Here is a 16,258-nt window from a genome sequence, read left to right on the forward strand (position 1 = left end):
CAGCAGAAGAAAAGAAACGGGGGTGTGGAGAAACGCAACCATCATGCAACCAAATGGAAGAGCTAAACAGCACAGTTTCCGTGTCCTTTTATGGCCTGGCTGACCTTAAAGGGGGTCACCGAGTAGAGGATGTTCAGCCATTACAGCAGCACCAGGGCAGGGAGGAAGATTGGTTTCAGTTCTGGTGGGGGCGGGGGGGGGGAGGAAGCTCATTCTCTGCCTTGGAAACCCCCACCGAGGGGCCTCTGCAGGACCCCGTGAGTATGCTGAGTGTACCCTGGGGAAGGGAAGGGTGGAGAGACTCGAACAGTTCATTTCAAAAACACAATAAAACTGTTTGGCTTGATTAGGCTTTTAATAACGATTTCCCAACACATTTCATTGGAATTCTGGCGACTTCGTACTGGGGAAGGATCAAAGGCGCATTTGCGGCTTCAACCATATGTTATTATTTGGTTTGTTTTAAAATAAAATTGGAATGAATAATTTCTTCAATGTGAGATTCTGAAAGTACCACAGGGTACAGCTCAATAAAGCTGCTTTGAGTTTTATGGAGGTTTATACACTTAGGGGTATATTACACGCATAAATCCTAGGCACCTAGATGAGAGTGTGCCCTGTAGCCTCACCACCAACGCCTGTGTTTGCCTAGTTCCGGTCTATTATACGCGGTGCTGTCGGGCACACCACGGTTTGTTTTGTGCTAGCAGAGGTCTCACTGAGCAAAAGAGGCAATTCTTGTAATTAAGGCTCCAGCGCTTCCTACTTTTGATCCACAATAAAATCTTACGGCAGAATAATAAGCCATGATGAGAAAGCTTGGTGATTTGGGGTGGGCCATGCACAAGGTTGGTGTTATGGTTTGCTGAGGCAGGGTCCTGCTACGATGGGGGTCCTCTTAGGTCAGATCTACCTGCTTGGCCACTCCCAGGCAAGGCTTCCTGGGCCACTGTGGCTGCTGCGCCAGGCCTGCAGGCCAGCCAGTAGAGGGTACTCTAAGAACAGCCATTTAACCTCTTCAGGTGGGACTTGCCATCCCAAGGCAAGGAACATTTTATTGTGGCTTGGGAAACAGCAATTTATTTTTAATGTCCAGCATCCCTGATGGCCACCAAGATGAGTCTAGAACTCTACTAAACAAAACCAAAAACAATAAAAACAGGAGGAGGAGGAGGTGGAAGGTTCTGGATCTCAACTAGATGATGGCTATGATGATTTACCCTTCCAGAATAAAAAGGGCTGGCAGACAGTGACTTAGGCTAAGCTGGCTTTCAGGACCTTTCCCAAATGATGACTTGTAAGCTATGACGTCAGAGGGGATCTCCAGATGACGGCCTCGCCTTCTCATCTATATTTGCTCTTATAAATAAGGGCAATGTGGGCTGGGCAAGACTAGAGGGTCAGGAAATCCACATACGGAAACCTTTAGATAAACTTTCAAAATGTAACTTCGGCTGCAAATCTACTCATGTAGCATACATACTTGAAATGGTGGCTCTTACCTTTTAGCAAGAAACTTATTTGATCCACCCAGTCTCTGGCTTCAGCTGGATTAAGAGCTGTAAACTGGAGAAAAATAAGGGAATTAATTTAATCGTCACCTTCACTAGAATGCCCAGGACTCCTGCTAGACAGACTCAAAGGAATCCGGGTTTCAGACTCAAGCGTGAAGCTTAGGGTTCTCCACCTGCTTATGACTCAGAAAAAAAGGCCAAGACATCTCACGCAGCTGCTTCTGCCTTCGGCAATTCTCCAGGCCAGGGAGGGCCGCTTGGAGTCAGGACATTTACGCTCATGTACACTCATTTGATTACTTCTTCATCAGAGATTTATGGGAGAAAAGTTCATAGGAAGAAAAACAAACAAACAAACCAAATCAGCATGGACGTGAGATGGGAATACTCCAAGGGCGGGGCCTTTGACAGCAAGGCGGTTTGTTTTCCGGTGTTAGGGGTGGTACTCAGGGCCTCGCACGTGCCAAGTTAAGTATTCTACCAACGAGCTAGATGCCCACCCGCAGCAGGATGCCGAGAAGAGGCAGGGAGCACTTCTTGTGACTGCTGAAGCAGTGTTGTTTGGGCTGGTTTTTTAGAGAGCCAGTGGAAAGTGATGTGGGAAGATGAACACTTCAGCCATAGGAGCCACGAGAGCAGTAAGAACGTCAGAGGCGCGGCTGCAAGCAGGTCAGGCGGACTGGAGCACAGGTACAGGGGGAGAGCAAGGGGTTAGGTGGGGGGCTCTGCCTAGACTGAAAATATAGGCAACAGGAAGTCACTACCAGTTCTTGCAGAGTGAGGGTGATTCTTTCAGTGGCTGTGGCTCGGAAGGGTTGGAATAGGTTGGAATGTAACCAATGTATGCACTCAGCATGTTTCTAAGCTATTTTTATTATTAAATTTTAAGATTACTTCATCCAGATAAAAGTTTATGTGAAAAGTTCAAGCCAGTATCCCTAGAGACACTTCCTAGAACTGTGTTTTTCAGAAACCATGGATATGCTAGCAAGATGACTCAGATGGTTCATGGTTGCTGCACAACCATGGAAACCCAAGTTCAAATCCAGAGCCCATGTAACAAGCCAGATACAGTCTCACGCACTTCTTTAAGCCCAGCACCATGGTGAATAGACTCAGGGATAGCTGGGGCTTGCTGAGTGCCCGGAGTGCCAGTCCTGCCTAAAACACAAGCTCAAGGGTCAGGGAGAGACTCTGCCTCAAAGGAGTAATGTTGAGGCTGACGGAGACTGACGGCCAATTAGACAGCTGTTTGAGTAGCCCTCTGGGTGAGGTGACAGGGACTCAGCTACAGTGATGGCTGTGGGAATAAATACAGAGAGGAAGAACGGACCAAAGGAAGAATCCGTGGCTCAGAGTGGTGGCTGAGAGTCAATGGGCCAAAGACAGGCAGCAAAAAGACCACAAAACAGGGTGGCAAAGCACCAACCCTTGGTAATTTTTTTTAAAAATGAATCAACTTGAGATGAAAGAACATTTTAATTCTATGGCCACCAGGGTTCAATAAAAGTACATGCTGTAAACTGGGCAGTGGTGGTGCACACCTTTAATCCCAGCACTCAGGAGGCAGAGGCAGGCAGATCTCTGTGAGTTTGAGGCCAGCCTGGTCTACAAGAGCTAGTTCCAGGACAGCTAGGGCTACACAGAGAAACCCTGTCTCAAAAAACAAACAAACAAACAAACAAAAAAAGAAAACAAAAAATACATGTTGTTTAAGAAATACAGGTTCATGCTTTATCATTGTCTGTCTGTCTGTCTGTCTGTCTGTCTGTCTGTCTGTCTGTCTCTCTCTCTGTGTATGTGTGTGTGTACAAGCAAGTTCACATACACTTTGCCTACACACAGAGGTCAGAGGGCACTGGCGTTTTCCTCTATCACCTTCAACATTACTCCTTTGAGGCAGAGTCTCTCCCTGACCCTTGAGCTTGTGTTTTAGGCTGGACTGGCACTCCGGGCACTCAGCAAGCCCCAGCTATCCCTGAGTCTATTCACCATGGTGCTGGGCTTAAAGAAGTGCGTGAGACTGTATCTGGCTTGTTACATGGGCTCTGGATTTGAACTTGGGTTTCCATGGTTGTGCAGCAACCATGAACCATCTGAGTCATCTTGCTAGCATATCCATGGTTTCTGAAAAACACAGTTCTAGGAAGTGTCTCTAGGGATACTGGCTTGAACTTTTCACATAAACTTTTATCTGGATGAAGTAATCTTAAAATTTAATAATAAAAATAGCTTAGAAACATGCTGAGTGCATACATTGGTTACATAATGTCTATAAAGGAAACTACAGAGAAGTTTTAGTTAGACTTTAAAACATCTGGACATTGCATAATGAATACATAGATCATTTTATCAAATTAATGGTGAAGACACTATCAAGGGCAAAAAGTTGAGTGTTGAGGAGAACTGGAAAAGCCAAAGGGTTCTTTAAATTTTTAGTTTAATTTTTGAATGTATTTTTCTTCTTCCTAAAGTTCCGTTACCTACCTTTAGTGAAGCTGTGATAAAATAAAGATTATCTACAAATGAACAGACAATATACATACACGTAAAATACATACTTCATGAACATCAATATCTTCACTCAGACATAGTTTTAATTGCTTTGAAAAGGAGTAGTGAACATTGAAAAATGTGTAAAAATTACTACAATGAGGAATAAGTCTTTTATTGACAAGACTTTGTAGGCCCTCAGACTTCACTATCTCTCCTCAGAAACTCTTGCCATCAAGGGTTTGGAAATCCTTCAAGAGACACAGCATATCTGCTCCCAGCGAGAAGGTTTTGGACAGAAAGGCAAACATGGAAAATTGTTTTTCACTTTGTAGTTAGATGTTGCTTATTTTGGGTTTCATGGAAGGGACATAAGGTTGACCAGTTGGAAAAACAGAGAGAATAGGAAACACAGTCGTGAAATCGGCCTGTGAGTAAGGAATTGGGCTGTGGGTTGCAATAAACAAGAAATCTCACCTGTGGGATGATACTGGGAAGAGAGGGGAGGGGTAAAGAGATAAAAGCCAGGTAAATGTGGTATCTAGGGTGAGCACAGCAACAGATGAGAGGGGAAGGGCATGACACAGCAAAGGATGGAGCAGGAGAGCAGGTCTTAACTGGGGAGAAATGAGCGGGTATCACGGAGGATGGAATCCAGCAGAGTGACCAGCGACCATGCGCTCACATGCAACAGCAAGGAAAAATGCAAGGCTAATAAAGATCACCAGGCTATCCTACCTCATAGCTGCGTCTATCCTGGGAAGTCAGTTCAAAGCACGATTCTTTCTTGGAGTCTTTTCGCAGGTGGGGGGCCATCCGGACACTGTAGCCCTTAATGAGGAAGGTCCCTTTGGGCTGCTTGCCTGCAAAATAGCAAAGCTCCCTGTATCTCTAGAGAGACACAACAGCTAAGGGAAGGCATCTTCTCTGGGATGGAAAAGAAAAAGCACAAACAGCTGTTACATCCCCAAGGAACCACAGCTGTCGGAGAAAGGTTATTGGGATCGCCTGGGAAGAGGCTACAGCCACAGTCAGACAGATCAGCACCAAGTGAGGGAAATCCAACATGAAAGGTTATTTTACCAAAAGTGTACAAGAGAGACGGGGAATTTATTAGAATGTTAAGAGATCTATAATAACCGAGAGCAGGAGTTATTACAGCAGGGAGAGTGGTTGTAAATGCGGGGCTCTTGAAAGCTATTACAGAGCCCAAACATTATTATCAGGGCCAGCAGAGTTCACGTTCAAGGAGGGGCACAGCAGCACAGGGGGTTATCCTCAAGTCCCTGAATCTCCTTCCATACCCTACCTCAAACGCTCGCTCCCCTCCCCTGTAGGCTAGGAGGGAATTTATGCTGGAGGAAGAATAATTCAAACTCAGCGCTGGATCCTCTTCCAGAAGGTAAACTGGGAAGTAGCCAAGTAATGCATCGGGAGAGGATGAGGAAGGAATCAAAGAGAAAGGGACCCTAAAGAAGGGAAAGGAAATGCCACTCTGCCAGTCACCTCTATTCTATTAAAAAATACAATATCGGACTCTCTCCCTGTGTCCCTGAGAGAGGCTATGCCTGTGTTCTGTGGTTCAGACAGAACAGTCAAGGGCAGCAAGCACAGTGACTGGGTGATGTTGGTGCCCTCTGTCAGGAGGAGGGAATTGGAATCGAGTCTTTCCTCACCCCATCCAGGGCATCGAGGGCTGATGTCTGAAGCCAGGGCCTCAGATGTCTTTGGTGATAACGGTGGCAACTGAAGGACAAATGGGCTGGGGAGAGAGAAAGAGAGAGAGAGAGAGAGAGAGAGAGAGAGAGAGAGAGAGAGAGAGAGAGAGAGAGAGAGAGAGAGGAGGGGAAAAGGTTCTATTTTTACCTGGTTGAGCTAAAAGAAACACACAAACACTATACCCGCTGAGAAATGTCCTGGGCACAATAAGGAGTGAGTGGAGAGAGGGGAGCCATGCACTAGTGCTTTCTGACACCAGAATCTTTTGTGCTAAAGTATCCCTCCTTGCTCTAACTGGCCACTAAAATGTTTTGTTGTGGCTTTGGTCGCCAGATTTTATTTCACCCTGACGGCAAAATGGTCAATAAAAGTCTCCAAGCCTCTTGCTCTGTTTTCCCCCTCCCTCCCCTCTTACCGTAAGACCTGAGTTCTGAGTTCTGAATGAACAGACTTGGCTCTATACTCTGATATGCTAAGACTTATCAACATTTTTTAAAAGACATTTAATTCTGCACGTCTGGGTGTTTTGCTTGCATGCATATATGTATAGCATGAGTATGTCTGGTGTCTTCAGAAGATTTCTTGGAACTGGGGTTACGGACGACTATGGGATACCGCATGGGTGCTAGGAGCTGAACTTGGTCCTTTGCAAGAGCAATAAATGCTCTTAACCATGGCGTACTTTATCCAGCACCCCAATCACTTATTTAAATGCAAGGGGAATGTTGGACAGTTTTATAGTGGTCCAAATATCATACTAGTTTGAAGAACGAGTGACTGCTTTGTAGGTCTAGAATTAGCTAATTAATCAATTAGCCAAGTTTTTCAGAGTCTTATAAAGCCCAGGCTGGCCTTTGGCTACCCACATAGCTGAGGATGGCCTTGAACTCCTGACCCTCCACACCCCACCCTGTCAGTGCTGAGATTTCAGGCACGCACCATCACACTGGTTTTATGCAGTGCTGAGGATCGAACCCAGGGCTTCATGCATGCTAGGCAAGCATCTGCCAATTGAGCTGTACCTCCAGGCGAGAACCCACACGCGCTGAACTTGCAAGTGAGCTGGGGGCTGCAGGCCACAGAGCTTCTGTGGCTCAGTTTTCCAGCACGCCGCCGTCAGCTCCCAGTACTCCTGAGTGGGAAAGATTCTGAGGAATCCACGATGGTCCAAAGGTGAAGCCAGCGACAGGAGAAGGGGTAGGGTGAGGCAAACCTCACAAAGCCAACAGGTCCTAAGGACTCCAGGTCACTGCCAAACTGTAGCTCATTCTGCTATGGTTGTGTCAAAGGTGCCGGGAGGCTGTTCTCAGGCTAGGTATCTAGGCTCAAGAGCATGCAGTTTAGAAAGGAAGTGGGGCAGACAGCACAGACTGGAAGGCAAATCTAAGGCCTCTGTAACGCTACCACTGGTCTCTGCATGAAGGTGGCCAAGCCCAAGGAAGCCCCTTGTGGCACTTGGCTCATCTCCTCTCCCTCCTGTCTCCTTTTTAGGAGCTGGCATTCATTTTGTTTAGTTTTTTCTTTGTGTAACAACTCTGGAATTCTCTTTGTAGACCAGGCTGACCTTGAACTCACAGAGCTCCTCCTGCCTCTGCCTCTTGAGCGCTGGGATTGCAGGTGTGTGCCACCACTGCCCAGCCTACAATACTAACATTTAGTTTGTATTTATTTGTTGCTCCCACAACTGTGTGCTGAAACCTTCTCTTCCTTCTCAGAGCCTAAGTAGCTGTGTTCAGAGGGATGAGCAGTCTTCTAGGCACGCGGTGGCTCATTAAGACATTGCCTCTGAGTCAACACTTGGCTGTTACTGCTGCCATCTGGCTGAAGGTGTCTCTTGGGTACAACAACTATTTAGGCTTCAACAATCTGTGGCTCCAGTGATGTCCACGGGACTACTAATTCCCGATGGTTGTGAATATGCTCTTGGAAAGTTTGAGCCCTAAGAGTCTACTTATGGGCCATTGCTAAACACTGCTTAAATCTTTCTCCGGATTATTGTCATTATATTATTATTTTGTGTATGGTTGTAGGAATTGAATTCAGATCCTTGTGTAAACCAGGTAAGTCCTCTGCCATCGAGTTATAGCCCCCGTTCTTGGCTTTGGACAGAGTCTCGCTACATAGCTCAGGCTAGCCTTCTTTCAACACACACTCCTCTTGCCTCAGCCTTCCAAGTGCTGGGATTGCAGGAGTGTGCTATTCGGCCTGACACCTTAATTTCTTCCTTGCTGTTGTTTGTCTTGTTTTAACATCGCTGTGTGTGTAAGTGTTCTTACTTGCATGTGTATGTATGCGTGTGGTCCTGTTGGTGAGTGTAGGCGCATGCGTGCCACAGTGCACACATGGAGGTAAAGGGCACGGACTTTGGTCCACCTGATTGAGACAGGGAGTCTTGTTTGCTGCTGTGTACATCAGGCTAGCCGGTCTAACGGTTCTGGGGGATTCTCCTGCTTTTGCCTCCCATCTTCCTGTAATTTCTGACTTTTATCTCATTATAACGTCTGCCTCCCGTCTCACTGTAAAGAACCGGGGCTCCAGACCTGTATTCCATATTTTGACCGGTGCTAAACTGGTCTGTGTTTTTGGCGGTGGGCAAGGCGTTGGCTACCCAGGTCTATTTCTTTCTAAGCACCTCGCTCTGTGGGTGTTAGTTAAGGACTGTTATCTAGACATCTAAGTGCTGGAGAATTTACGAAGCGCTGGCATCCAGGAGTGAGGGAGCTGCTGTGTAAAAGGAGAACACTTACTTTTCTCATTAGCATAGTAGAGGAAGAGGCCTCTGCTGACAACACACCATCGCTTCTGCCACTCTGACCCAAAGAAGCTATGATCTACGCGGAAGGGAGAGAAGAGACATAAATTCAGGTAACTAGAATCGCCCAAGAGTCTGTAAAATCCAACAGCACAGTCGAGTGGGTTATTGTTTTATTTCCCAGGTTAATGGACTGTAAAACCCTCCTTTGCACTCCCACAGGTTACCCCGTATTGACTGAGTGGTGAGGATGAACTCCATCCCTGGCCCAGGGTCTCAGTAAGGTTGCTCCTCCCTGCTTCCACGGCTGTCTTTTCATCTAGCTAGCTTTCTTTAGGCTCACATCTCACCCTGCAGTTTTCAAACTTTCTATGATATCTTTGTTTGTTTGCCTTTTGGAGACAGAGTCTCCCTGGGTAATCCCGGCTGGTCTGAAACTCATGGCTTTCCTCTTGCCTCCTCAGCCTCTCTAGTGCTGAGATTATAGGCACGCATCATTATACCCAACTGCTATTATTTCCTTATGTGTTGCTTTCCATGAACCAAAATGATCATACTCCAGGTCCTACATGCCATGGCCAGGAGATGGGCTTCCTCCCTCCGTCCCTCCCTCCGTCCCTCCCTCCGTCCCTTCCCCTTCTTCTTCTCTCTCTTTATTATTTTGTTCGTTTTTTGAGACGGGTTTTTCTGTAGCTTTGGGGTCTATCCTGGAACTAGCTCTTGTAGACCAGGCTGACCTCGAACTCACAGAGATTCACCTGCCTCTGCCTCCCGAGTGCTGGATTAAAGGCGTGTGACACCACTGCCCAGCTTTTCTTTTTCTTTTTGAGAATGTGTGATAAACCAATTTGCTCGTTGAACATTAAAACAAGAACTCTGGCCCTTGTAGCACCTATTTTAATTGAATGACTTAAAGGGTCAGGAGCTGGGCATGTCTGAAATTTGGAAGCAGGTTGCTTCACACTTGGAAAAACTACATTCTTGAAAAAAAGTTTTCTTTCTTTCTTTCTTTCTTTCTTTCTTTCTTTCTTTCTTTCTTTCTTTCTTTGTTTTTTCTTTTTTTGCAAGACACGGTTTCTTTGTGTAGCCCTGGCTGCCCTAGAACTTACTCTGTAGACCAGACCAGGTTGGATTTAAACCCAGAGAGCCACCTGCCTCCACCTCCAAAGTGCTGGGATTAAAGGCGTGTGCCACCACCACTCCCTGGCTAAAGTGTCACTCTTTGTGGGAGCACACTGAGAGATGAGGACAAGAATATCATCCATCCATCCATCCACCCACCCAACTCATAAAGATCGGACTGTCTCTGCCTCCCACATGCCATTAAAGATGCCATAGCTGGGCTAGTCCCAATCCCAACAAAGCCCACAGTTGGCTGAAGATTTGGGCCCTCTCTATTAGGTTGAAACCGACTAACTAGTACTACACTCCTTTCATTTCCTGGCCTTTGCCTTACATTGGCCTAGCACAGTGCCAGGAAGGCATCCTATAGCCTAGCAACATCTACCTCCCTTCTTCCCTCCCCCCCACCCCCGCTCCTGGAATGGCCCACTCTTCATGGGTTCGACTGATACCTTTGCTTTTCTTCTCCAAGTATCCCTGCTTGATGATGTTATCCAGCTCCTGGGCCCCTCTTAAGATGTTTTCCACTCCTAAAAGGAACGATAGTAAAATGCTTTGTTTAAACCCGATAGAATTTCCATTTAAGCTACTTTAGATTATTCACATTAATGATGGAGTCGGAAGGGTAATTGTTTAAACGTAGCACAAAATACAACAATTTCTATATGATTAGGGGAAAAAGTTAATTTTCTTCCTAATTATATCTAATGCTAATATTGCTTAAAATGGCTAACCATACATTAACGTGTGGTAAGGGGAGGGAGCCTAAATATGGACTGATTGGCAGGAAGAGGACTCTGGGGAACTAGGGATTTGCAGTGGCTGTGAGCTCTAAATTGGGTAATCCACACGGAGATAATCAAAAGTCAAATGAATCGCAACCAGGAAGGACAGGCTCCAGTGAGTAATGGACTCCACCACGCACGCAGCCATTTCAAAAGGGACAATAATGTTATTATTTCTGTGTGTGCATGTGTGTGTGTGTACATGTGCACACACGAATGTCAGAGGTCAACACTGGGCGTCTTTCTCTATTATGCTCCATCTTATTTTTTGAGGCAGGGTCTCTTTTGGAACCTGGAGCTCACTTATAGGTTACGTTGGCTACTGAACTCTGGGGAATGTGGCTGTCTCCACACCCCAGTGCTGGGCTCACAGACTAGTGTAACCTTGTCCAGCTTTTGTGTGGGTGCTAGGGATCCGAACTCTGGTCCTCCCGTGTACACAGAGTGGTTTGCCTACTGAGCCATTGTCCCAGTGTGTTTCACCTGGACAGCTTTTCCGGAGAACATGGCTTTTGTGACGTTCATAGCAAAGGGCTATGCAAGGTGAATTTGGCAATAATGACCAGATCTTGGATTTTTCAAAGTATGTTGTGTGTGCGTGAGTGTGTGTGTGTGGGTGTTTCAGAATCATAGAAGCTTTAGCAAAAAAGAAGACCTTGGAGCTGACATGAACCTTTAACTGCAGGACAGTGACATTCTTGGCTTTTAATGGCCTCCTTAGGTACAAATTTATTGGGATGTCAAAGTCCTAATTCACCTTCCTGCCTGGGGTTTGTACTCGCTTCACAGAAAGGAGGGGCAAAACATTGAGGCAAGAAGTGACTTCTCAATAATAAAAAAATAAATAAATAAAACAGTAGCCTCCACCTTTATTTATTTAAGCTGTGCTGGCTCATGTACCCCTTCTGTCTCCACACCCCGAGTGTCTGTAAGCACGAACCACCGTGTCCACCTCCACTAAAAGCTCCAGAAACCCACAACTCTCGATTTCTGTCTCCTTGCTGCTCCCGTCTTCTCCTTTCTTCTCCAGTGTGTGCTCTACCACTGAGCTACAACCCTGGCCTAACTTCAAATTTTAAAAAATTATGTTTATTCAGTGTGTGTGTTCTCTCCTACCATGTGGAGTCCTGGGGATTGAACTCAGGGTGTCAGACTCTACAACAAGTGCCTTTGACTGCATCTCACTGGCCCTGGCTTTACAGTTCTTAATTAGAGGGTGGGCTAAAAGAAGCTTAGCATTCACTTTTTAGTTCTCCAACCCAAATGTTTTACACTTTGACTTGAAAATTTAGAAAGAAAATCATTAAAAATATACTGTATATACATTTATACAATGTTCTTTTTTTAAATATATTTTTTTTTGCTTATTTGTATGTGTGCCTGTTTGAGTTTCCATGTATCAGGTCCTTGCTTGAGGGCAGAAGAGGGCACTGGATCTGCTGGACCTGGAGTCACAGGCAGTTGTGAGCTGCCTGATGTGGGTGCTGGGAACTGAACTCAGGTCTTCTGCAAGAGCAGTAAGTGATCTCATGATACAACTTTATACAATTTCCCATCTATATAATTTTCAAGAACCAGTAAAAATATTATTTCTTTAAAAAATTTTGACAATACAATGAAACTTCCAAAGGAGAGAGTCAAACAACAGCCCTAGCCTGCTATGATGCTCATGAACCAGACTGATATCCAGCATGGCACAATAACCACATGTGTGGTACATGTATGTACCTTGGCAGTAACCAGCAGTTCTTAAATTGGACTTAAGACCTGTTCAACAAGAGGGAAATTACCGTGGTAGAAATCTAGCCAGCTACTTGGTCCTAGAAAAGTCATGGTTACTGGAGGAAAATTTACAACCTCTAACTAAACCAGCATCATCCGTAATACGAATCTACAAACGTTTTTCCTTATTCCCACAGGTAGGTGTAGTCGTCACTCCTTAGCCAGAAACCTTCTCTTTGCAACAGGCGGAGATCACTCCAGAAAAGCACAACCAATCCAAATGCAGAGCTGTGGAGCCCAGTCTCACTGAGGACACCCACAAAACACTCCTGCTCCCGAAGGCTGAGGGAGCACTGCAGGAAAGGGGGAGAAAGATTGTGAGAGCAGCAGGACCAGGGACTTTGCTTCGAGACTGGGTTTCCTAGTGACATCAGAAGCCACACACATCAAGTCTCTGCAACAGAACTGCCCCCAGTGTGAGCTGAATAAGAACACCATTGAACCTGCCAAACTGGTCAGGGAAACGCCCGCAAGGCCTTAACCCTACACAAAGAATTTTAGGCAGCCAAGGAGAGCTGGGAGTGGGAGAGGTGGTCTTTGCCAGGGAAGAAAACTTAATTGGTTGTCCAGTGCCAAATGGAAAACATACATACAAGCAACATTAGACAGACTAGCTGTCCTGGAACACGCTCTTGTAGACCAGGCTGGCCTTGAACTCAGACATCTGCCAGCCTCTGCCTCCCGAGTGTTGGGATTAAAGGTGTGTGCACCACTACACCTGGTTTAGGATGGTACCTTTCTCTGGCCTCTGTAGGTACCTGTACTTACACCCACACACCTACCCCCCCAGTCACATCATTAAAATAAACCTCTATAAAACCCAGCAAACCAAATCTGCATAACAAAATAGGCACAACCACAAACAGAGGCGGGCCATGGTATGGTGTCTTCAAACTTAAGGGTGAAACCATTTTTTTCTGTTTTTGGACCTCGCAATACTAACATCTATTCAGCAACGTCTATGAAGCAGCGCTCTGCTCAGCGCTTCACATGCTTTTGTTTAAAAATTTTTTTTTGAGCAGGAAATGTAGCTCAGTGGTAGAGCACTTGCGTAGCATGTGTGAGCCCTAAGTTCAATTCCCAGCCCCTCAAAAACACAACTCCTTCCCCCGCCACCCAATTAAGATGGCCATTTTCTTCTAAGTGATTTCCAGCCTAGTTTAAGAACCCAGCTCACAGGGCTGGAGTGTTGCTGGCCCTGTGGATGAGGGCTCACTGCTTTTGCTTTGGTTCCCAGTGCTCCTGTGGTGTCTCACAGACAGCAACTTTGGTCCCAAGGTCTCAGATGCTCTCTTCTGGCCTCTGAAGGTACCAGGCCCTTATGGGGCACACATACATACATGCACGCAAACATTCATACACATAAAAATAAAACTCTTAGAAAACCCATAGACATAGATTGGAGGTCGGAGAGATGGCATGGGGTTAAGGGTGTGTGCTGCTCTTAGGGGGTACTAGCTTTGGCTTCCAGCCACTCAGGTTCGGTGGCTTCCAACTGCCACTGACTCCGGCCTCCGCACACACCTGCACTCACATGTGCAACTCACATGTGCACTCACATGTGCACGTGTGCTTGTGCACCACCCCATCAAAACCTAAAAAAATAAATCAGGAGAATCAGGAATCCCCCCCTTTTTTGCTTTATGTGGTTATTGTTTATTCAGTTCACTTGTTGTCAACTTCCTTGTTCATAGAATCTTCTTCCATCCTTTCTTCCTCTCTCTCTTCCCCTTTCTCTCCCTCTCTCTCACCCGTCATCCTCCCCCCTCCCCCCCCCCCCCCCCCCGCTTCTTCCTTGTTTTTGAGACAGGGTCTCACTATATATCTCTGACTGGTCTGAACTCACAATGTAGACCAGGCTTCCCATTGTCTGGGCAACTGTTTTCATTTGTAGGTTTTATAGTTAGTAAACTCTGTGTTGGGCATAGATCCTTCCAGATGGGTCTTGGGGTACATGTCTGAGATGAACCACAGCAAATGAAAGCTAATTTTTCTAGGGTTTTTCTACCCCTCCCATCCCTGTTCCTCCGAAATTCGAGCCCCCCTGAAAATACCCTCCAAGAACTGGTGCTGATTCTTCTTCAGGTGGGAGGTCATGTGGGGTGGGAGGTCACATGGGGTGGGAGGTCACGTGGGGTGGGAGGTCATGTGAGGTGAGGACCAGCAACAGGGAAAGTGCTCTGATGGAGGTTTTCCTCTCAAGTGGCATTCAAAAAAGGGCTCCTTGAGGCCTCAAATTCAAATGGAAGATGCAGGGGCTGAGAGGCCCCGGATCCTCCAAGCCATGTCTTGCTACAAATGTCTTCTTCTTTTTTTAAGGTCTTGTTAAAACTAAGAGAGTTTCTTGTTAAAATCTGAATCATAAAAGACATGTGAAGAGTCTTATCAGAATTCAAAGCTCCTTTTTTAAATGCAAATCTAAATGCCGTTTTATGGAACATTTATAATTATGAAAATGGAAAGACATCGCCTCGTGCGCGGGGAGAGTCTGTGTGTATGAATATTACATTAATGCGCCCACACCAGCTCACTGATCCTGCTGGCAGGAGCATAAAAAATGCTTGAGTGAAACTTTTATTTAGATGCTAAGACTCCAGGCCCCAGCGGGGGGACAGAGACAGCCCCTGTGAGTTGTCATCAGAGGCAGAGCTCGAATTGAATTACCCAGGGGGGGGAGGAAGGAGTGAGGAGCGCGGCTTCGCTTATTTAATTTCATTTACTTTCAGTACATTATCAGCGTGAGGCTCTTCTCTCCCTACCAAGTGAAACCCAAGAACACCACCACCCCGAAAACAAAGGCGTCACTAATTCTAGGCCTGCAGGGAGAGCGCCATCCCACCTCCTCTCCCCCAGACACAGACTCGGCTTGCTAAAATCCGGGCCCTTGAAGGAGCGGTTGAATTTCTCACTTGGTTGTTCACCAACGAGATCCTCAAGAGCGATGTGGCTGGGGTGGTTTTATATGCTGTGCTTTTGCACGCAAACAGTTATATGTGCTCCTCTTGCTTTCTTATACATGAGAGGGTTTTTGTATTTGTGAACTATCTCACTTGAGTTTCCCTGATGCACCGTGTGTGTGTGTGTGTGTGTGTGTGTGTGTGTGTGTGTGTGTGGCGGGGGATGGGATTATAGAAGAAATTAAGAATGCTTATGAAAAAAGATAGACAGCCAAGTCCAGTCAGTGTATGATTGACTGGACAGGCATGGCTGTGCATCCAATACTGGTCTCCGTGTAGACCCAACTCTTAGCCTCATTAGCTCACTGAATCTACGCAACCAAGGTTGGGAGCTGTTGTGTCTTTCGCCGGCTCCATCATCTAGCGCCCTGATCAAGAACTGGCAGCCAGGGAACGCTCATGGTGAGACACACTCTGGGAGGTGACCCGAGTCCACACCCATGAGCCAACAAATGGCTGTGTGCCTTATGGAGAGGGTAAACGTTTTCCACGGTGATGGGAAAAATAGGAAGAAGCCACACATAGCTGTGCAAGCTGCTATTCAAAAGGCAAAAACAAGGACAGTTAAATATAAAATTGTAAAAGAGACCCTTTTTTTGGGGGGGTCTACTACCTGAATAGTAGCTAGGCCATCATGATGAAAAAACCTAGAAACTGTTTCAATTTGCTGGGAACAAACAGTCCTCTCGCATAAACCTATGCATGTATTACATTGTATCAACACGAAACAGAATTGCATTAGCGTCATAATCTCTCTCCACCACTATACTTAACTAAGTCTCTCATATCAGCCGGCATGAAGAAGAGATTCACTTAGCTGAAGGATGTTTGGTCATAAAGATAAGATCAACAGAGAAGTGTGTTACTTAGAAGTGATGGCTGCCCAACTTCCACGGCAAATGAAGATCAAGGAAATTCTCAGACATCCTTCTCTTGCCCCCCCCCCCCCACCAAGATCCTTCTAAACTCTCGCATCTCACTCAGAAACCATAAAAAAATGACAGGGTGGGACTCCATCTCTTAGCGCCAAACGCGACTCTTCAGTCAGCTCCTCATGGCAACAACATGGGGACCTTCGGAGTGAGAAACATTTCCATAAAGCAGTTAATAACAGACATGGGAGCTTACGTGTGC

The 16,258-nt window shown here is 46.1% G+C and overlaps 1 protein-coding gene across 1 annotated transcript in view; it reads right to left on the reverse strand.

The window, feature by feature from the left end:
- The window catches only part of Skap1 (src kinase associated phosphoprotein 1), a 289,170-nt gene that overhangs the window by 46,069 nt on the left and 226,843 nt on the right, over positions 1–16,258 (reverse strand). Inside the window, exons 5-8 of the mRNA XM_038327961.1 lie at positions 10,053–10,130; positions 8,474–8,557; positions 4,746–4,870; positions 1,503–1,566 (exon numbers count right to left, since the gene is read on the reverse strand). Of these exons, the coding sequence (XP_038183889.1) occupies positions 1,503–1,566; positions 4,746–4,870; positions 8,474–8,557; positions 10,053–10,130 (351 nt within the window). The remainder of the gene's footprint in view (positions 1–1,502; positions 1,567–4,745; positions 4,871–8,473; positions 8,558–10,052; positions 10,131–16,258) is intronic.

This window comes from Arvicola amphibius, chromosome 4, assembly GCF_903992535.2.
Source record: "Arvicola amphibius chromosome 4, mArvAmp1.2, whole genome shotgun sequence".
NCBI lineage: Eukaryota > Metazoa > Chordata > Mammalia > Rodentia > Cricetidae > Arvicola > Arvicola amphibius.